Source organism: Ahaetulla prasina, chromosome 3 (genome assembly GCF_028640845.1).
Source record: "Ahaetulla prasina isolate Xishuangbanna chromosome 3, ASM2864084v1, whole genome shotgun sequence".
Classification (NCBI taxonomy): domain Eukaryota; kingdom Metazoa; phylum Chordata; class Lepidosauria; order Squamata; family Colubridae; genus Ahaetulla; species Ahaetulla prasina.
The window spans coordinates 109,089,046-109,106,774 of record NC_080541.1 but is presented as its reverse complement, the minus strand read 5'-3'; the positions used below and the strand labels follow the sequence as shown (position 1 = coordinate 109,106,774).

At 40.5% G+C, this 17,729-nt stretch overlaps 1 protein-coding gene across 2 annotated transcripts in view; it reads left to right on the top strand.

The window, feature by feature from the left end:
* Positions 1-4,003: 4,003 nt before the first annotated feature.
* HBEGF (heparin binding EGF like growth factor) overlaps positions 4,004-17,729 on the top strand; it is a 56,572-nt gene continuing 42,846 nt past the window's right edge. Inside the window, exons 1-3 of one of the 2 annotated variants that reach the window (XM_058176028.1) lie at positions 4,004-4,413; positions 5,504-5,683; positions 14,743-14,908. In XM_058176028.1, coding sequence (XP_058032011.1) covers positions 4,386-4,413; positions 5,504-5,683; positions 14,743-14,908 — 374 coding nt within the window. In that variant the 5' untranslated portion in view covers positions 4,004-4,385. The remainder of the gene's footprint in view (positions 4,414-5,503; positions 5,684-14,742; positions 14,909-17,729) is intronic. The other variant, XM_058176027.1, reaches the window with a different exon arrangement.

Sequence of the window (17,729 nt, the reverse complement as noted above, 5' to 3'; positions counted from 1 at the left end):
GTGCATCCCACCAGCCGAGGGCCCAGGGTAGGGGTGGAGGGGTGGCGGTTGCTATTAAAGAGAGTCTAGAGCCGAGGGAGACCACTGTACCTCAGATTGCTGGGTGTGAATCCCTCTTTGTGAGGTGGGGTCATAGATGTCAGATGGGCTTGCTGGTCGCGTACCTGGCTCCTTGCTGCGTGACAGCTGCCCTGCCCGAGCTCCTGGAGGTGCTTGCCGGGGTGGCAGTGGAGACCCCCAGACTTTTAGTCATGGGGGACTTTAACTTGCCATCTGCCGGCTCGTCGTCGACGGTAGCTCGGGAGTTCCTGGCCTCCATGACGGCCTTGGACCTGACTCAAGTAGTGGATGGCCCCACTCACATCGGGGGAGGCACACTGGACCTGATTTTGTCTCTGGTCAGTGGTTGAGAGATCTGGACTTAAAGGAAATAGTCACTGAACCTTTGTCATGGTCAGATCACTCTCTTCTTCGCCTGGACTTTCTGACCGCTACCCAACACCGCAGGGAGACGGAACCATTACGGTGGTACCGTCCCAGGCGCCTGATGGACCCAGAGAGGTTTCGGACGGAGCTTGGGCCACTTCCTGAGGGTCTGGCTCACGGCACGGCAGAGGAACTAGCTGCAGCCGGGGAAGGGGCGGCGGCGGGGGCTTTAGACCGTGTCGTGCCTTTGCGCCCTCTGACCCGGCGCAGATCCCAACCGGCTCCTTGGTTCTCCGAGGAGCTGAGGGGGATGAAACGCCGGAGAAGACGCCTAGAGAGTTCCTGGAGGTCCAGCCGTTCAGAGGCTGATCGGACACTAGTTAGATCCTATACCAGGACCTACCTAGTGGCACTGAGGAAGCGAGGCGTTCTCGCCTCCTCCCTCATTGCGTCGGCAGATAACCGCCCAGCTGCCCTGTTTGGTGACCCGCTCCCTCCTTCACCAGGGGAGCGGGATGACCCGCAGGGACGTGCTGAGGAGTTTAACGGTTATCTATACGATAAAATCGTTCAGCTTAGGGACGGTCTGGACCAAAATTGTGGCGATTCAGGCGGGGTATCTGAGGCGGTCTTGGTGATGTTGTGTGGGATGAGTTTGACCCTGTGACTCCGAGGACATGGACAGGTTGCTGGGTAGATTGAATGCCACCACGTGTTTACTGGACCCGTGCCCTCCTGGCTGGTGCTGGCCACTCAGGAGGTGACACGAGGCTGGCTCAGGGGATTCTGAGTGCTTCCTTGTTGGAGGAGTCTTTCCGGCCACCTTGAAAGAGGCGGTGGTGAGGCCCTCCTCAAGAAGCCTTCCTGGACCCGGCTGTTTTAGGTAATTATCGTCGGTCTCCAACCCGCTCGGCAAAGGTTGTAGAGAGTATGGTGGCATATCAGTTTCCCCTGCACCTGGAGGAAACTGTCTATCTGGACCCGTTCAGTCCGGCTTCCGACCGGTTACAGCACTGAGACGGCTTTGGTCGCGTTGGTGGATGATCTCTGGAGGGCCAGGGATAGGGGTTATTCCTCTGCCCTGGTCCTATTAGACCTCTCAGCGGCTTTTGATACCATCGACCATGGTATCCTGCTGCGCCGGTTGGGGGGGTTGGGAGTGGGAGGCACCGTTTATCGGTGGTTCTCCTCCTATCTCTCCGGCCGGTCGCAGACGGTGTTGACGGGGGGGCAGAGGTCGACCCCGCGGCGCCTCACTTGTGGGGTGCCGCAGGGGTCGATTCTCTCGCCCCTTCTGTTCAACATCTATATGAAGCCGCTGGGTGAGATCATCAATGGCTTCGGTACCAGCTGTACGCTGATGACACCCAGCTGTACTTTTCCACACCGGGCCACCCCAATGAAGCTATCGAAGTGCTGTCCCGGTGTTTGGAAGCCGTACGGGTCTGGATGGGGAGAAACAGGCTCAAGCTCAATCCCTCCAAGACGGAGTGGCTGTGGATGCCGGCATCCCGGTACAGTCAGCTGAGTCCGCGGCTGACTGTCGGGAGCGAGTCATTGGCCCCGATGGAGAGGGTGCGTAATTTGGGCGTTCTCCTGGATGCACGGCTGTCTTTTGAAGATCATTTGACGGCCGTCTCCAGGAGAGCTTTCCACCAGGTTCGCCTGGTGCGCCAGTTGCGCCCCTTTCTAGACCGGGATGCCTTGTGCACAGTCACTCACGCCCTTGTGACGTCTCGTCTGGACTACTGCAATGCTCTCTACATGGGGCTCCCCTTGAAGGGCATCCGGAGGCTGCAGTTGGTCCAGAATGCAGCTGCGCGGGTGATAGAGGGAGCCCCTCGTGGCTCCCGAGTGACACCTATCCTGCGCAGGCTGCACTGGCTACCTGTGGCCTTCCGGGTGCGCTTCAAGGTGTTGGTGAACGTCTTTAAAGCGCTCCATGGCATAGGGCCGGGTTACTTACGGGACCGCCTGCTGCTACCGAATACCTCTCACCGACCCGTGCGCTCTCACAGAGAGGGACTCCTCAGGGTGCCGTCGGCGCGACAGTGTAAGGGCCTTCTCTGTGGGGGCTCCCGCCCTCTGGAACGAGCTCCCCCCAGGACTTCGTCAACTTCCGGACCTCCGAACCTTTCGCCGCGAGCTCAAAACTTACTTATTTATCTGCGCTGGACTGGGTTAGTTTTTTAAGTTATGGGTTTTTAATGGTGATTTTATAGTTTAGGGTTTTATATCGGTCGTTTGACCGTTTTAGTTTTAAATTGGCCGGTTAAATATTTCATTTTAAATGTATTTTAAATTTATTGTGTACCTATGTGTTTTAATAAGGCTGTACACCGCCCTGAGTCCTTCGGGAGAAGGGCGGTCTAGAAATCTAATTAATAAATAAATAAATAAATAAGGAAGGTCTGGTGCATAACTGCAATTATTAGCATCATTTAATTCAAAAATAACTTACTTTAAAAAGACATCACTGTGACGTACTTATGAAGAATAGAAACTACCATTTATTTGAAAGAGGTGTTGAATTACTTCCTAGAGAAATTCAGTTAAGACTGCCTCATATGGCTGCATTAAGGAGCTATGCTGGACAAGAATCATGTAAACCTGGTTTGCTAAGTCCCTGCATCGACTAAGCAAATAGTTGCTCAGAGGAATAGAAGCATCCTAGCCTATGCTGTATTTGTGTTACCAAAGTTGGAGTACAAGCAGAGTGTTTGTATGTGTGAGTTTGCTGGGCATGTGGTTATGAAACCTGTAATGCCAAGACACTTAAGCATCCAAGATGAACTGAACAGAGGAACATTAATCTATATCTTTGGCTTGCTAAAATCACACTGTGAAGAAGAAAAATGTGTGATGACCCCAGCCGGGGACAAGTGGGTTGTATCTCAAGTAAAAGGAAGGGAACAGAAATTACCCTGTGTTTTCAAGCTCCTACATTTTTCCCTGTTCAAGAACTGCCTTTATGTTACAGAAATGACCCAATTCTGAATCTTCCCATGAGTCCATCAAATCCCACTGCACTCAGCCCAACCCCACTATTACCAGAATGGGCAGAGGTGGCAGCAGAAGCTTTCTACCCTATCCGTGATACAGGATCTGCCCTATAAGGTTGCAGTAAAAGATTTATTACTTTGAGTCATTTTATCCTGGCTTTGCAGTTTAAAAGTCAGTCCAAAACAGTACAAAACTCCGGCTCGAGAGTCTGTAACCACCTTTTCTGATTTCACTATTCTGAAAACATCCCAATAAGGTAGGCCATGACCGTTCCAGGTTTGGTAGATGACGTCGTTGAAGAGCATAGTATATATTTAAACTATCAAAACCTAAACGTGTATTAGCAATCGGGAAAAGGGATTCACACATCCGCGAGGGAACTGAACTGTGTGGTTTCTTGAAACTGCTGTCTCAGAACGCGAGCGGGCGCGGACAGTTCCACCTGTAGCACCTACAATTCAAAGGATCACCGACCAAAGAGCGAAGGATAGACTCTGGCCCTCCCAAAAGTCGGGGAAGCGCCATTTTCCCCGACGAAATGGAACCGGGCGAGGAAGCAGCCGCGCCCGAGGGCAGGGCGAGGGACTCCTTCCCGGCGACGGCACCGCAGGAGGGCCCGCGCTCTCGCCCAGGGAGTGGGCGTGGCGTCCACTGTCGAGCCCTGCCTGGGCTGGCCCGGCCCCTCCAGCTGGGAGCTGCTCTCCTAGGGGCGCTGGGTGGCTGTACTTCGAATCAGCCTGGCAGTTAGGCGGTCAGCGCTGTACGGGGCTGAGCCTGCTTTGTCTGGTCCTGGGAACAGTCGCCGCGACATCCGGACGAGCCCGCCCCGGCTACTTGGCGTACTCCGCCTTAAGAAGCGAGACCAGGAAAAGGCCCGCCTTTACAGCCCCCCACCCCCGCGTCGGACCTGATAGGAGCTAAGCGAGCGGCGGTGTCAAGCCTTGCCAGGAGCGGTGATGATCTCGAGCGTTTTTCTGGCGGCAGGTAAGCAGGGGGACGGGATGACTTTGCGCCCGAATGGACGCAAAAACAAATCCTCCAAACGTAGGAGAACGCACCTTGTCCTGGAAAGAGGGTGAGAGGGTCGCTGCGTGGACGAAATAGCTGGGAGCTCCAAGTTACGAAGTTGCGTTGGTCGCAGTACATGCTCTCGCCTAAGCGAATAGGAGACTTATTTCTGCCTGGTAATGGCACCGAAAATAAAATAAAGCATGATTGGTAGTCCATTCACACAGTTGCTTGGCTGTTTTCTGAGAAGCTGCCTGCCGGGTCAGGGTTTCTTTCCACTACCGCCAAATTTAGCTTGTTTTGATAGTTAATATGGGGCTATATGATAGCACTGAATCGCTGGGATGGGTGTATTATTTATATAGTAAAGGGATGCGTTTTGAGTCCTCTTACTCTTACCGAATTCCCTGGAACATTTGAGAGTAAATGTAACATTTGAGAGTAAATCACACTTGGCCAATAAAAATTCTATTCTATTCTATTCTATTCTATTCTAAATGTAAATGTCATTTTTAAATTACATGAAGTTTATAACAATGTCGATTCTCTGTTGGTTAAATTTATCTTGATTTTATAAAGGTGCTTGGAAGTATTTTCAGATCAGAATGTTTTTCCACTAGTTGCTATGTCCTTGAGTCTACTAGGCAAATTGTTGCCCAGAGGAATGGAAGCATCCCAGTCTATGCTGTACTTGTGTTACAAAATTGGACTAGGAGCAGAGAATGTTTGTCTATGTGTGTTTGCTGGGCATGTGGTTTTGAAAATATGAGAACACCTACTATACTTAGTGCATTTGTGTGCCATTCACATGTAAGTGAATCTGGCCTTCATTTATATCTTGTTTTGTTCATGCCTTTGTTTTTGTGTTGCACTGTGGTTCTATAAATATCTTTGCCCCTCCTTCAATGTAAGTTGATTTGTGCTGCTCTGTGGGAGAATTACATGACAAATTTCAGCTTCGTTTAAATCATTTTGGATTTTGACTCCAACATTTGGTAATATTAGAATGTCTAAATTTTCTTTCTTTTTCGGGAGAGTACTGAAATGTCCTTAATTCTACTTGTAGTTTGTGCCATCTTGGTGAATGGGGAGGGGACTGGCATACTCCAGAATGAAACTCCCAGGAGAGAAAACAGAGACGACTTGACAAATCTCCATCTCCACCCATCTCCAAAAGCTTTGGAACATATAAGACAGAAAGATGTTTTGTTATCCAAAGAAGATACCTTAAGTAATCTTCCTCAAGGTATGGCTCAGAATAGTACTATTTCCCTATTACTGTACAAATGGTTGTAGCTGTAAGCAGCTTATATATATGTGTGTGTGTGTGTGTGTTTGTGTGTGTCTGTCTGTCTGTGTGTCTGTATGTCTGTGTGTATGCATGCAAGATCACTGAGACCAATCATTGGTGGAGACTGTTAATCTTGCATGTTCTCTGGAGAAGGAGCATATATATTATTTCTAGAGATCACTGATTTTATTTACATAGGCTGCCAGTTACCAATTTTGCTTACTTATATCAGTATGTATAAACATACCTACTTTTGTGGTTTTTGAATGACAGAAATTGGGGTTGCTGATGCTGGTTGGTGAATATCTTGGGACATCATTCTAATTTATGGAATACGATTTTACTATAAAGGACAACATTGGCTCCTAATAACCTCATTCAGTTTTAAATAGATGAAAAAGGAAGGGCAGATAGGATTTCAGCAGAGGCAACCTGAAATTTATAAATACATTTTAAGGCTATATAAATCCAATAAATAAGTGAAATATGTTACTGTGTTATTTTATGTGCTGGATGTCTTTGATCCTATCTCTGTTTAAAGAACTGGAAAAAAGCCAAGGAAATTCTGGGGAGTGTTTAAATTGTAAACATAAGTAAATATATTTTGGGATGAACTATATAATAAGTCCGTATGTTGCACTTTTATAATAGAATAATAGAAATTAAAGCACCTGTATATCAGTGATAGCCATGAGACATGTTTGTTGTACTGCTTTAAATGTTTGCAAATCTAGCCACAGGAATGATTCCTAAGAACAAGCATGGTAACTACAATGAAATTTTCCATGGAAATTTGCTTGATGTCAGAATCGATTGATAATGTAGTCATTTCTCATTTATATGTTCCAAACTGTTACCCTAGAGGCCCTAATTTGAGTCAGTCACACATTTCAATTATCTGTTATTAGAACTGCTACTTCTCCCACCCACAGCTTTATATGCTGTAGTGAAATATTGCCACTTATTTTCCACAAATCCTGTCACTTGTAGCATATATGTTGTTCTATTTTTTGAATAGCAGAGCAGTATATAAACTACTGCTAGTTGGTGCTCTCACTTTTATAGAGATGTAATATGCTTTGGGGCTTATTTTTTGTCCATTAATTTTTCTCTAAGGATCTGCAAACTTGGTGACATCAGTATTTCCCTCCCTCTTCCCCCTCCTCATTCTATTGACAAAATTTCCTTCATCTTAGGGAAACATTTTCTAGCATTGATATTCCATGGCAACAGTATTCTGAAATATAACAAAATAAGTAAGCCTAGTTGGCATTTTCACTACTGTATAGAATTAAAGTCACTGGGAGATTTGAGAAAGGATTAGCTGGTGAATAATGATTCTAGCCATATAGAACCTATTGCTTATCCCCACATGTTAATTACTTTATGGGTCTGTCCAGACAGAAATATTAATTTTCCATTCTGTAAATGCTGTCAATTGATGAGAGGGATCCACAAATGACTCACAGTTCCTGTCCCACACAGTGTGGCTCTTCTTACCTTACTGAGTTTAGTCACTAGGGCGAAGTTGTAATATCTGGGGGCGTCTAGCTTGGGTTTCCATTTCATCCTCTTTGCCTATTTAAGTCTTGAGAACCTAGCATGCTTTCTGCCAAATACTGATGCCCATGAAATAGTCATAGCAAATGTGTGGGAAGAACACTGAGCTGCTCTTCTTAACTAGGTTGACTATTCAGCATATATTTGGATCCAGACTTTCCATATAGTTAAGACTGTCTACTCAGCTGACCTGTTTGTTTTAGTCATTAAGAGTCCTCAATTGCTGGTGAGTGAGTGTGTATGTGTATGTACAGAGATTTAAAAAATCACTCAAAATGCTCCTGCTTTCCTTCTGATTTTTGAAAACTGTGATACGTATTTCATTTACATTTCTGGAGCTCTAATACCCTGTTTTCCCCAAAATAAGACATCCCCTGATAATAAGCCCAATTGGGCTTTTGAGCACATGGCAATAAAGCCAAGCGCTTATTTCGGGGTTCAAAAAAATATAAGACAGGGTCTTATTTTCAGGGAAACATGATAGATATATAGTGGATAATAGAATAGTTCAATACTTCCACTTTTCCCTACACTTTCCTAGTTGAACTATGTAATTATCAATAGCTGGGGTCAGAATCAGTAGTGAAATGCTACCGGTTCATACCGTTTCAGGTGAATCAGTAGTAAAAAAAAAAGGTATTTCTGATAGTCAGCGGTGCCCCACAATTTAAAATTGCTAGAAAGCAGGAAATCTTGCTTTCTAGTGAATCTAACTCACGCGGCACAGCTGTTTTCCCCCTCGCTGTTCTACTTCCCAACCCTCCTTTTTCCGTGCGCAGCGTGCATTTGGCGTGTACTCTGTATGTGTGTGCACAGTGTGCATTTGGTGCATACTGCGCATGTGCACACATCAAGTGTTTGGCCCATACTGCACATGCGCATGCAGCATGCATTTGGCACACACTGCACATGCACATGAAGCACATGTTTGGCGTGCACTGCACATGTGCGTGCAGCACGCATTTGGTGTGCATTGCACATGTGCGTGTGCTTGGCGGACACTGCGCAGTGCAACTAGTGAACCAGTGGCAAACCAGTTCAGATTTTACCACTGGTCATAATGATAAGCAGTGATCTATCCAGGCCTGTCAAATTAATGACCCAAGGGCTGGATGCAGGCCATGTCTACCCCAGCTCCACAAAGGCAAAAAAATTCATGATATGTCACATGATGCAAACGAGTTTGACATGTATGATCTATACTCTAAAGATTTCCTCAAGTGAAGCTCATCTACTCTTGATAACCCCATGGAAATGCTTTGCTGTTTTTTTCTTCCTTGTTCTTTCAACTCCCTCCTCTGATCTACAATCCTAGGGCTTCCCGGTTGTCTCCCATCCAAACACAAACCAGGTCCAACTCTGCTTAGTGTTTTTGAGATTAGGTAATCATGCCTCCTACCATTATTACCTAGTGGGAGTTAAGCCGAATCATTTGGATTATAAATTGGATAGTTTGAATTTAAAGAACAAAATGAAGAAAACAACACAACATCTATCTTCACAATCAATATCAACAGCAGCCAGGTCCACGGGACAAAAATTAGCTGAAACTATAATACAGCAAGAGAAAGCCAACATGGAATTAAAAAAATATGTTAAAGGCCATATATGAAGACCTCAAGGAAAAAGTAAACAAAGTGGATGAGAAAATTTAAAAAATGGATGGAGAATTGAAGGAAGTTAAAGAGATGATAGGGAAAAATGAACGACTAAAGATAGTGGAAGAAAAAGTAGAAGCAACAAAGAAAAAAAGTGGAAGAAATGGATTATAGATTTGCAACCACTGATAAAAATCAGGAAAAGACAATTATAATTCTTGAAATGGATAAAGCTGACTATTATCTAAGATTTCAAAATATTGAAGAAAAAAAGGGGAAAACCTACCAGAAAAAATTGCAGAAATATTAGTGGAGGCAATGGAATAGGACAAAGAAAAGATACTAAGCAGGATTGATGAGACATATAGAGTGCATACAAGATATGCAATGAGAAATCATTTACCAAGAGAAATACATGTCAGATTTACCAAGAAAACATTGAGAGCAGAAAAATTGCAATTGATGAGAAATGCGACGATAAAGCACAAAGGTAGAGAGATAGTGGCATTGAAACAAATTCCAAGAAGAGTTAGAGATTTAAGAAAAGAATATCAATTTCTTACGAAATGTCTGATTAAAAGATGAGTGACATTCAGATGGTTGGTGCCAGAAGGAATCTTGGTGAACTGGCAGGAACAAAGACACAGATTAGATAAAATAGAGAAAGCAGAAACATTTATGATCCATACATAGGATTCCAAGAGGAAGGAAGATTGAATGAAGAAAGAGGGATTGGACAGCAGGAAATAAAAAAGGAACAATTAAAAGAGACAATTAAAGAACAGGAAGAAAGAGCAATAAGAGAAGGAGCAAGAGTGAAAGAAGTTAAAGACTAAAGGGAGATAAGGGTGACTAGATCAACAAAACAAGTAAATAAGTAAGAAATGGAAGAAAAAAATTAAAATTATATCAATGAATATAAACGGATTAAATTCCGCAATAAAAAGAAGAAGAATATTTATTAAATTAGAGAAGCTAAAATTAGAGATTATATGTTTGCAAGAAGTCCACATCAGAAAACAACACAAAAAACTTTTGGAGCAAGTAACATTGGGGACATTATATACAACACTTGCTTGCCAAAGTAAAAGAGAAGTAGCACTTTATATTAAAAAGACAATTTAATCAAAACAAATATTTGAGGACGAGGAAGGAATAATATTAATGGTAGAAATAGTAATGAACTATAAAAAATATTGCTAGTGGGGATATATGCTCCAAATGAAAATCAAGAAGAATTTTATGCGAAATTACACCGGAAAATATTAGAATATGAATATGAAGATATATGCATAATAGGAGACTTCAATGTGATTGATAATGAGTTAGACTACAAATCTAAAAAAGTGAATAAAAAATTAAGAAAGACTTTACCTAGAGCATTTTATACAATGACAGATAAGTTAAGCTTGCAAGATGAATGGAGAAAAAGAAATTTGAAAGAAAAGCAATATATATTCTACTCAAACAGGCACATGTCGTGGTCAAGAATAGATATGTTGTGGATGTCAACAGAATTAATTTCCAAGATATATAAGATCGAAATAGAAGCAAGTACTTGGGCAGACCACAATCCAATAACAATGATATGGAAGGGGAAGAGAAAAAGAATGAGATGGACATTAAACCAAAACTTACTAAATGAAAAGGACTTTCTACAATATATGGAAAAAGAATTAAAGAATTTCTTCTTTAAAGAAAATAGAAAAGAGGATACATCACTGCAAAATGTATGGGATACTAGTAAGGCATATATTAGAGGATTAACAATGACATATTTAGGAAAACAGAATAAACAGAAGAGAGAAAAACAAAATAAGTTGGAAAAGGAATATAAGAATCTAGAGGAAGACCTACAGAAGCAGCCACAGAATAAAAAAATTAAAAATTTGATGGATTTGCAAAAACATAAATTAAACTTAACGGAAAATGAAGAATTAACAAGGAATTTTTTTTGGGAAAATCCGAACAAGCCAGGACAATGGTTGGCATATAAGATGAAAAAAGAAAAAGGAAAAACAGGATAAATCAATTATTAGATCAAGATAGAAGGATATGCTATCAAAATGAGGAAAGGAAAAAATAATAATTGAGAAATATTATAAAAGTTTATACCAGCAAAAGATGGTGGCAGAAGGAAAGATAGAACAATACTTAAAAAAAGCTAAAACCTAAAATTCCAGAAGAATTAAAAAAGTTGCTAGAAGAAAGAATATCGATGATGGAATTGATGGAGGAATTAGGAAACAAAAGAATGGTAAAACACTAGGACCAGATGGATTACCAGCAAAACTATACAAAATGTTGCAAGATGTATTAAGCAATGTGATGTTACAAGTATTTAATGATTTATTATTAAAAGCCAAAATTCTGAATTCGTGGATGAAAGCATATATAACTCTTATACCAAAAGAAGAATTGAATTTACAACAGATAAAGAACTATAGACCAATCTCAAAATTTTTGCATCAATTATGGCTGAAAGATTGAAGAGATTATTAAATCCAGATCAGAATAGTTTTCTACCTAAAAGATAGATTAGGGATAATATCAGGGATGAAATGCTCCCAGTTCAGACCGGATCAGCTGATCCGGTAGCGATGGTGGCAAAAATCCCTGCCCCCCCCCCCCGCCCATGCCCATCCAATGCCCAGTCACCCATTTCCCAGCTTGTCGCTTCCTTTAAAAAATGCTTTTAAAAGGTTAAAAAAAGGTTCTGATGATCCCAGCTGAGCTGCCTGATCGTCAGAACCTTCTTTTTTACTTTTAAAAGCATTTTTTACAACCTATTCAGCTGAATAGGTTGTAAAAAATGCTTTTAAAAGTAAAAAAAAGATCGCGCACCACAGCTGATCACCCTGACCTGCTGTTTTACTTACCCCATGCCTCCTTTTGCCGTGCACTGCCAAAGATGAAAAAGTAATTGAAAATAAAGTAAAAATTGGGATTGCTCAAATGCCACTTTGGAAAATACTAAACTGTAAATGAATGCAATAATAGAGAGAGAATGGAGAGGGATAGAGGAGAGGAGAGGAAAGAAGAAAGTAGAAGAGTAGTTGGAAGAAGGAAGAGAAAAAGAATAAGATAGACATTAAATCAAAACTTACTAAATGAAAAGGACTTTCTACAATATATGGAAAAAGAATTGACTTTCTTCTTTAAAGAAAATAGAAAAGAGGATACATCACTGCAAAATGTATGGGATACTAGTAAGGCATACATTAGAGGATTAACAATGACATATTCAGGAAAACAGAATAAACAGAACAGACAAATACAAAGTTGGAAAAGGATTATGAGAAACTAGAGGAAGAACTACAGAAGCAGCCACAAAATAAAAAAAATTAAAAATCTGATGGACTTGCAAAACCATAAATTAAACTTAATGGAAAATGAAGAATTAACAAGGAATTTTTTTTTTGGAAAATCCGAACAAGCCAGGACAATGGTTGGCATATAAGATGAAAAAAGAAAAAGGAAAAACAGGATAAATCAATTATTAGATCAAGATAGAAGGATATGCTATCAAAATGAGGAAAGGAAAAAATAATAATTGAGAAATATTATAAAAGTTTATACCAGCAAAAGATGGTGGCAGAAGGAAAGATAGAACAATACTTAAAAAAAGCTAAAACCTAAAATTCCAGAAGAATTAAAAAAGTTGCTAGAAGAAAGAATATCGATGATGGAATTGATGGAGGAATTAGGAAACAAAAGAATGGTAAAACACTAGGACCAGATGGATTACCAGCAAAACTATACAAAATGTTGCAAGATGTATTAAGCAATGTGATGTTACAAGTATTTAATGATTTATTATTAAAAGCCAAAATTCTGAATTCGTGGATGAAAGCATATATAACTCTTATACCAAAAGAAGAATTGAATTTACAACAGATAAAGAACTATAGACCAATCTCAAAATTTTTGCATCAATTATGGCTGAAAGATTGAAGAGATTATTAAATCCAGATCAGAATAGTTTTCTACCTAAAAGATAGATTAGGGATAATATCAGGGATGAAATGCTCCCAGTTCAGACCGGATCAGTTGATCCGGTAGCGATGGCGGCAGGTGGTTCGGAGAACCGGTAGCAAAAATCCCTGCCCCCCCGCCCATGCCCATCCAATCCCAGTCGCCCATTTCCCAGCTTGTCGCTTCCTTTAAAAAATGCTTTTAAAAGGTTAAAAAAAGGTTCTGATGACCCCAGCTGAGCTGCCTGATCGTCAGAACCTTCTTTTTTACTTTTAAAAGCATTTTTTACAACCTATTCAGCTGAATAGGTTGTAAAAAATGCTTTTAAAAGTAAAAAAAAAGATCGCGCACCACAGCTGATCACCCTGACCCGCTGTTTTACTTACCCCATGCCTCCTTTTGCCGTGCACTGCCAAAGATGAAAAAGTAATTGAAAATAAAGTAAAAATTGGGATTGCTCAAATGCCACTTTGGAAAATACTAAACTGTAAATGAATGCAATAATAGAGAGAGAATGGAGAGGGATAGAGGAGAGGAGAGAGGAAGGAGAGAGAGGGAAAGAAGAAAGAGAAAAGAAGAGAAAGAAAGATGGGAAAGAAGAGTAGGAGAGAAGGTTAGAAGGGAGGAAGAAGGGAGGTATGGGGGAAAGGAAGGGGAAGGAGAGAAGAAGGAGAGGAGGAAAGAAGAAAGTAGAAGAGTAGTTGGAAGAAGGAAGAGAAAGGAAAGAGAGGAGAGGGAGAAGAAGGATTGTTATAAAACAAGGGAGATGAATTGGTAGAAGAGCAACCTTGAATATACTTAAATTGTTTAGGATGGAGATTGTATTAGTATGAAAGTTAAAAGAAAATATGTATGTTAGATAAGAAACTGTACAGTTAAGATACGTTTATGAGAAAAAATAAACTTTTTCAAAAAAAAGAATGATTTCTTTTTGTTGTAGTAAACAACTTAGCTATTTACTGTGTCAGTTATGTTGCTGACTGTGTTATGCCTATTCTGCCTCAAGCTTGGTTTCATGGAACTACCAAAGCGCAACCATTACACAATGAAAATCAATACGCTTTAATTGTAATTTTACACAATGATACATTCTCTTTTTTTGTTACAGAAGGAACAATATAAATAGAGCTCTTAATCTTTTTTTTCTATTAATTATTTTCATTTAGATCTTGTCCTGCCATTTTCTTGATGCATGTTGTCCTTTTTTTTGATAACATGTTGCATGGGAAAAGCAACTTAACTTTATGTATGACTCCACTGTAAATTTAGCATGCCATAAGTCAGCCATTGGTTAACTGGGGTAGACCTACTTTAGGAGGACTGTGAACAGCATTAGAGAAAAAAACAGAAAAGTTAAAGGCAAAGAGCAGTACAATCTCTTGCTTCTTTGCATTGTGCTAATCAGCATGCATATGCAAAGCAAATCTTGGCCTATGTAATTCCGTATGCCTTTTCTGAATGTTCTGAATGTGTGTATGAATCCTAAATGTATAACTGAAAATTGCAATAATGCCAGAAAGCTCTTGAGGTTGCACTGTGATTAGAGATAATAGGAACCATTGTGCTTCTGTGAGTCTCAAATTCTCCTATTTGAATTCTTCAGCTGTCATTCAGGCAATATTGGCTGTATCCAAATGACAACATGGACCTTGGACATTTTGCAAAACATGTTTGGAGAAAACACAAGTTTATAGCTTGTTCATCTTACCATTAATATTTAGATGAAACCCCATTTTTAGGGAAAGAGGTACATCATAAATTAATTTTCTAGAAAAAAAATGCAAGCGCTAATATTCCTATCCAATTTGAGCTATAATGCCTGGGATATGCTTCTGTATTCTAACACATAATGTAAAATTAGTGTTTTCCTTCTTTTTCCAGTTGCTTTCATGTCCAAGCCGCAAGAACCTGTGACTCCAAATAATGGAGGGAAGAAAAGGAGAAAAGGAAAGGGAAAGAAAAGAGATCCCTGCTTGGGAAAATACAAGGATTATTGTATTCATGGAAAATGCAAATATATTAAGAAACTTAAATCTCCGTCTTGTATGTAAGTTACCTATACTATTTATGTCCTGTAGTAGTTAATTGCATACAGGGAAAACAATAGCTATATTGCAGATTTATTTTCCAGTTAAATGAATTAGAAGTTCATACCGATAGTAAGAGAGGAGAGTTGTATACTGAAACTCTTTTTTAAAAAAAAAATTAAGAATAGCAAGATATTCCTGTAACTTATAGTATCATCTAGTACTTAAAGTTTTACTGAGGAAAAGCACAGGAAGTTTTTCTTTGTATTCTTCTTTGCAAAGTCATATTCTTTTTTTTTTTCTTCCATAGAAGAGATCCATATTCATTGTATAGAATCTGCATGGCCCAAAATATCATGTGGGCCATACAGATTCTAGATTTTTAAAATCTGTCAATATGTGTGTCTGGAAATTTTGCTTGCAGAAGGACAATTTTAGCCATTTTAGAAATTAGGAACCAAAAGTAACAGAAACATTTTTACTCAGAATGGAAAAATTGGTACACATGAAACTGCTCAGAATATTAATACAGGCCTCTTTTGATTCTTGCCTGGGTTTCATTAGCATTGTTTTGGTGCCTTGTAAGTTAGAGAATCTGCTCTTTTGATTACATATTACTGAAATGGTTTGGATTTATTTGAAAAATATATTCCCTACCCCTCCATCCCTCACCCCAAGATTGAAAGATGACGCAAGCAATAGAATAAAGTCAAACTAGTATCTTAAACTTAGAGAGAGTTTAGGAGAGATTCCATGGATGAAAATCTTAAAGGGAAAAACAACCAAGAAGCTTGAGAAACTCTGAAAAATGAGATTATAAAATCCCAGTCTAGTACAATACTGCCACTGAGAAAGAAAAATAAGAGATCCTTATGGTTGCATAAGGAATTCTCTGATAAACTGAAAAACAAAAATGATAAGTATAAAATATGGAAAGAGTGACACATAAAAATAGTAAGATAACACTTATCCACTCTAGACAACTTTAAATCACCCACACTAGATGGATTAAATCCCAGGTTCTGAAGCAGTTGACAGATATGATTTTGGAACCACTGACACATATCTTTTAAAGATCCTGGAGCACTGGGAAACCATGAGAGGACTGTAAAAGAGCTGATGTTCCATCTTCAAAAAAGGGGAAAAAATGATCCAGGAAACTAAAGACCAATCAGCCTGACATCAATACGTGGGAAAATTCTAGAAAAAATAATGATGCAGCAGATTTGTAAGCACCTAGAAATGAAGAAAACAATCACTAGAAGCCAGCATGATTTGTTAAAAACAAATCATGTCAGACAAACCTTATTGCTTTCTTTGATAAAGTGACTAAATTAGTGGATCAGGGAAATGCTGTGAATATACTTTACTTGGACTGCAGTAAGGCATTTGGCAAGGTAGACCACAGCCTGTTTCTTGTTAAGATAGAACAATGTGGGATAGACAGTACCACCATCAGATGGATTCACAATTGACTGACCAACCAAATGTCAGGGTTCCATCATGTAGTCCTCAATGGAACTACATCTACATGGAGGAAAACATGCAATGGGGTACTACAAGATTCTGTCTTAGGCCCAATACTATTCAACTTCTTCATAAATGATTTAGATGAAGGGTTAGAAAGAGAGCTCATCAAATTTGAAGACACCACCAAGCTGGGGGATATAGCCAACACAAGTATAGAATAGGTAGCAACTGGCTCAATAGCAGTAATTGTGAGAGGGATCTAGGAATTCTAGTGGACAATCTCTTAATTATGAGTCAGGAATGTGTTGCAGCTACTAAAAAAGCCAGTGCTGTCCTAGGCTGCATCAACAGAGGGACAGTATCAAGATCACACAAAGTATTAGTACTATATTGCAATTGTAAGACCACACTTGGAGTATTGTGTCCAGTTTTGGTTACCACGTTACAAAAAAGATGTTGAGACTCAAGAAAGAGTGCAGAGAAGAGCAACAAAGATGATTATGGGTGTTAGCCATACAGTTGCAGGAACTGGGAATGTCTAACTTGAAGAGGAAAACGGGGGGTGACATGAAAGCAGTCTTTCAATATTTGAGTGGCTGTCACAGAGAAGGGGGGGAACCTATTCTCCAAAGCACTTGAGGGCAGGATAAGAGCTTATCAAAGAGAAATCCAAACTTGAATTAAGGAGAAATTTTCTGTCAGTGAGAACAATTAATCAGTGAAACGGTTTGCCTCCAGAAGTTATGGGTGCTCCATTATTGGAGATTTTTAAGAAGAGACTGGTTAACCATTTGTCCAGAATGGTATAGGGTCTTCTACTTGAGCAGAGAGTTGGACTAGAAGATCTCCAAAGTCCTTTCCAACTCCATTCATCTGCCATTCTATAATGACAGTTGATTAAGGTTGCCAGATGACATGAAGATAGATGGTTTGGCGCAACAAACATGATGGACAAGTAATGTCTGGAGCTATGTAGTGCTTGACTATGAAGGTCAGAGAAAGCTGCCTGATTCACATGCAATTCTAAGCCACATATGCATCATGTACACACATAGGAGGGATTGAACTTGTGGTGTGACCCTGTGATGCTGCTTTCATCACTCTGACAAAAGTAGTGAGTTCCTATTGGGTGCCACTGCACAAATCACATGAATAGTGGCCAAGCTAATCCTTTGCTCAGCCACACTTTACTATAAATATAGATAGACCACAATTGGGATAGAGTTTCAGTCGCTAAATAATGTGGTTATTAATGTGGTTTTTGCAATGGATGTTAAGTGAATCACACAGTCATTAAGCAAATCCTCCTTCCCCCATTGACTTTGCTTGTTGGAAGCCAACTGGGAAAGTTGCAAATGGTATCACATGAAT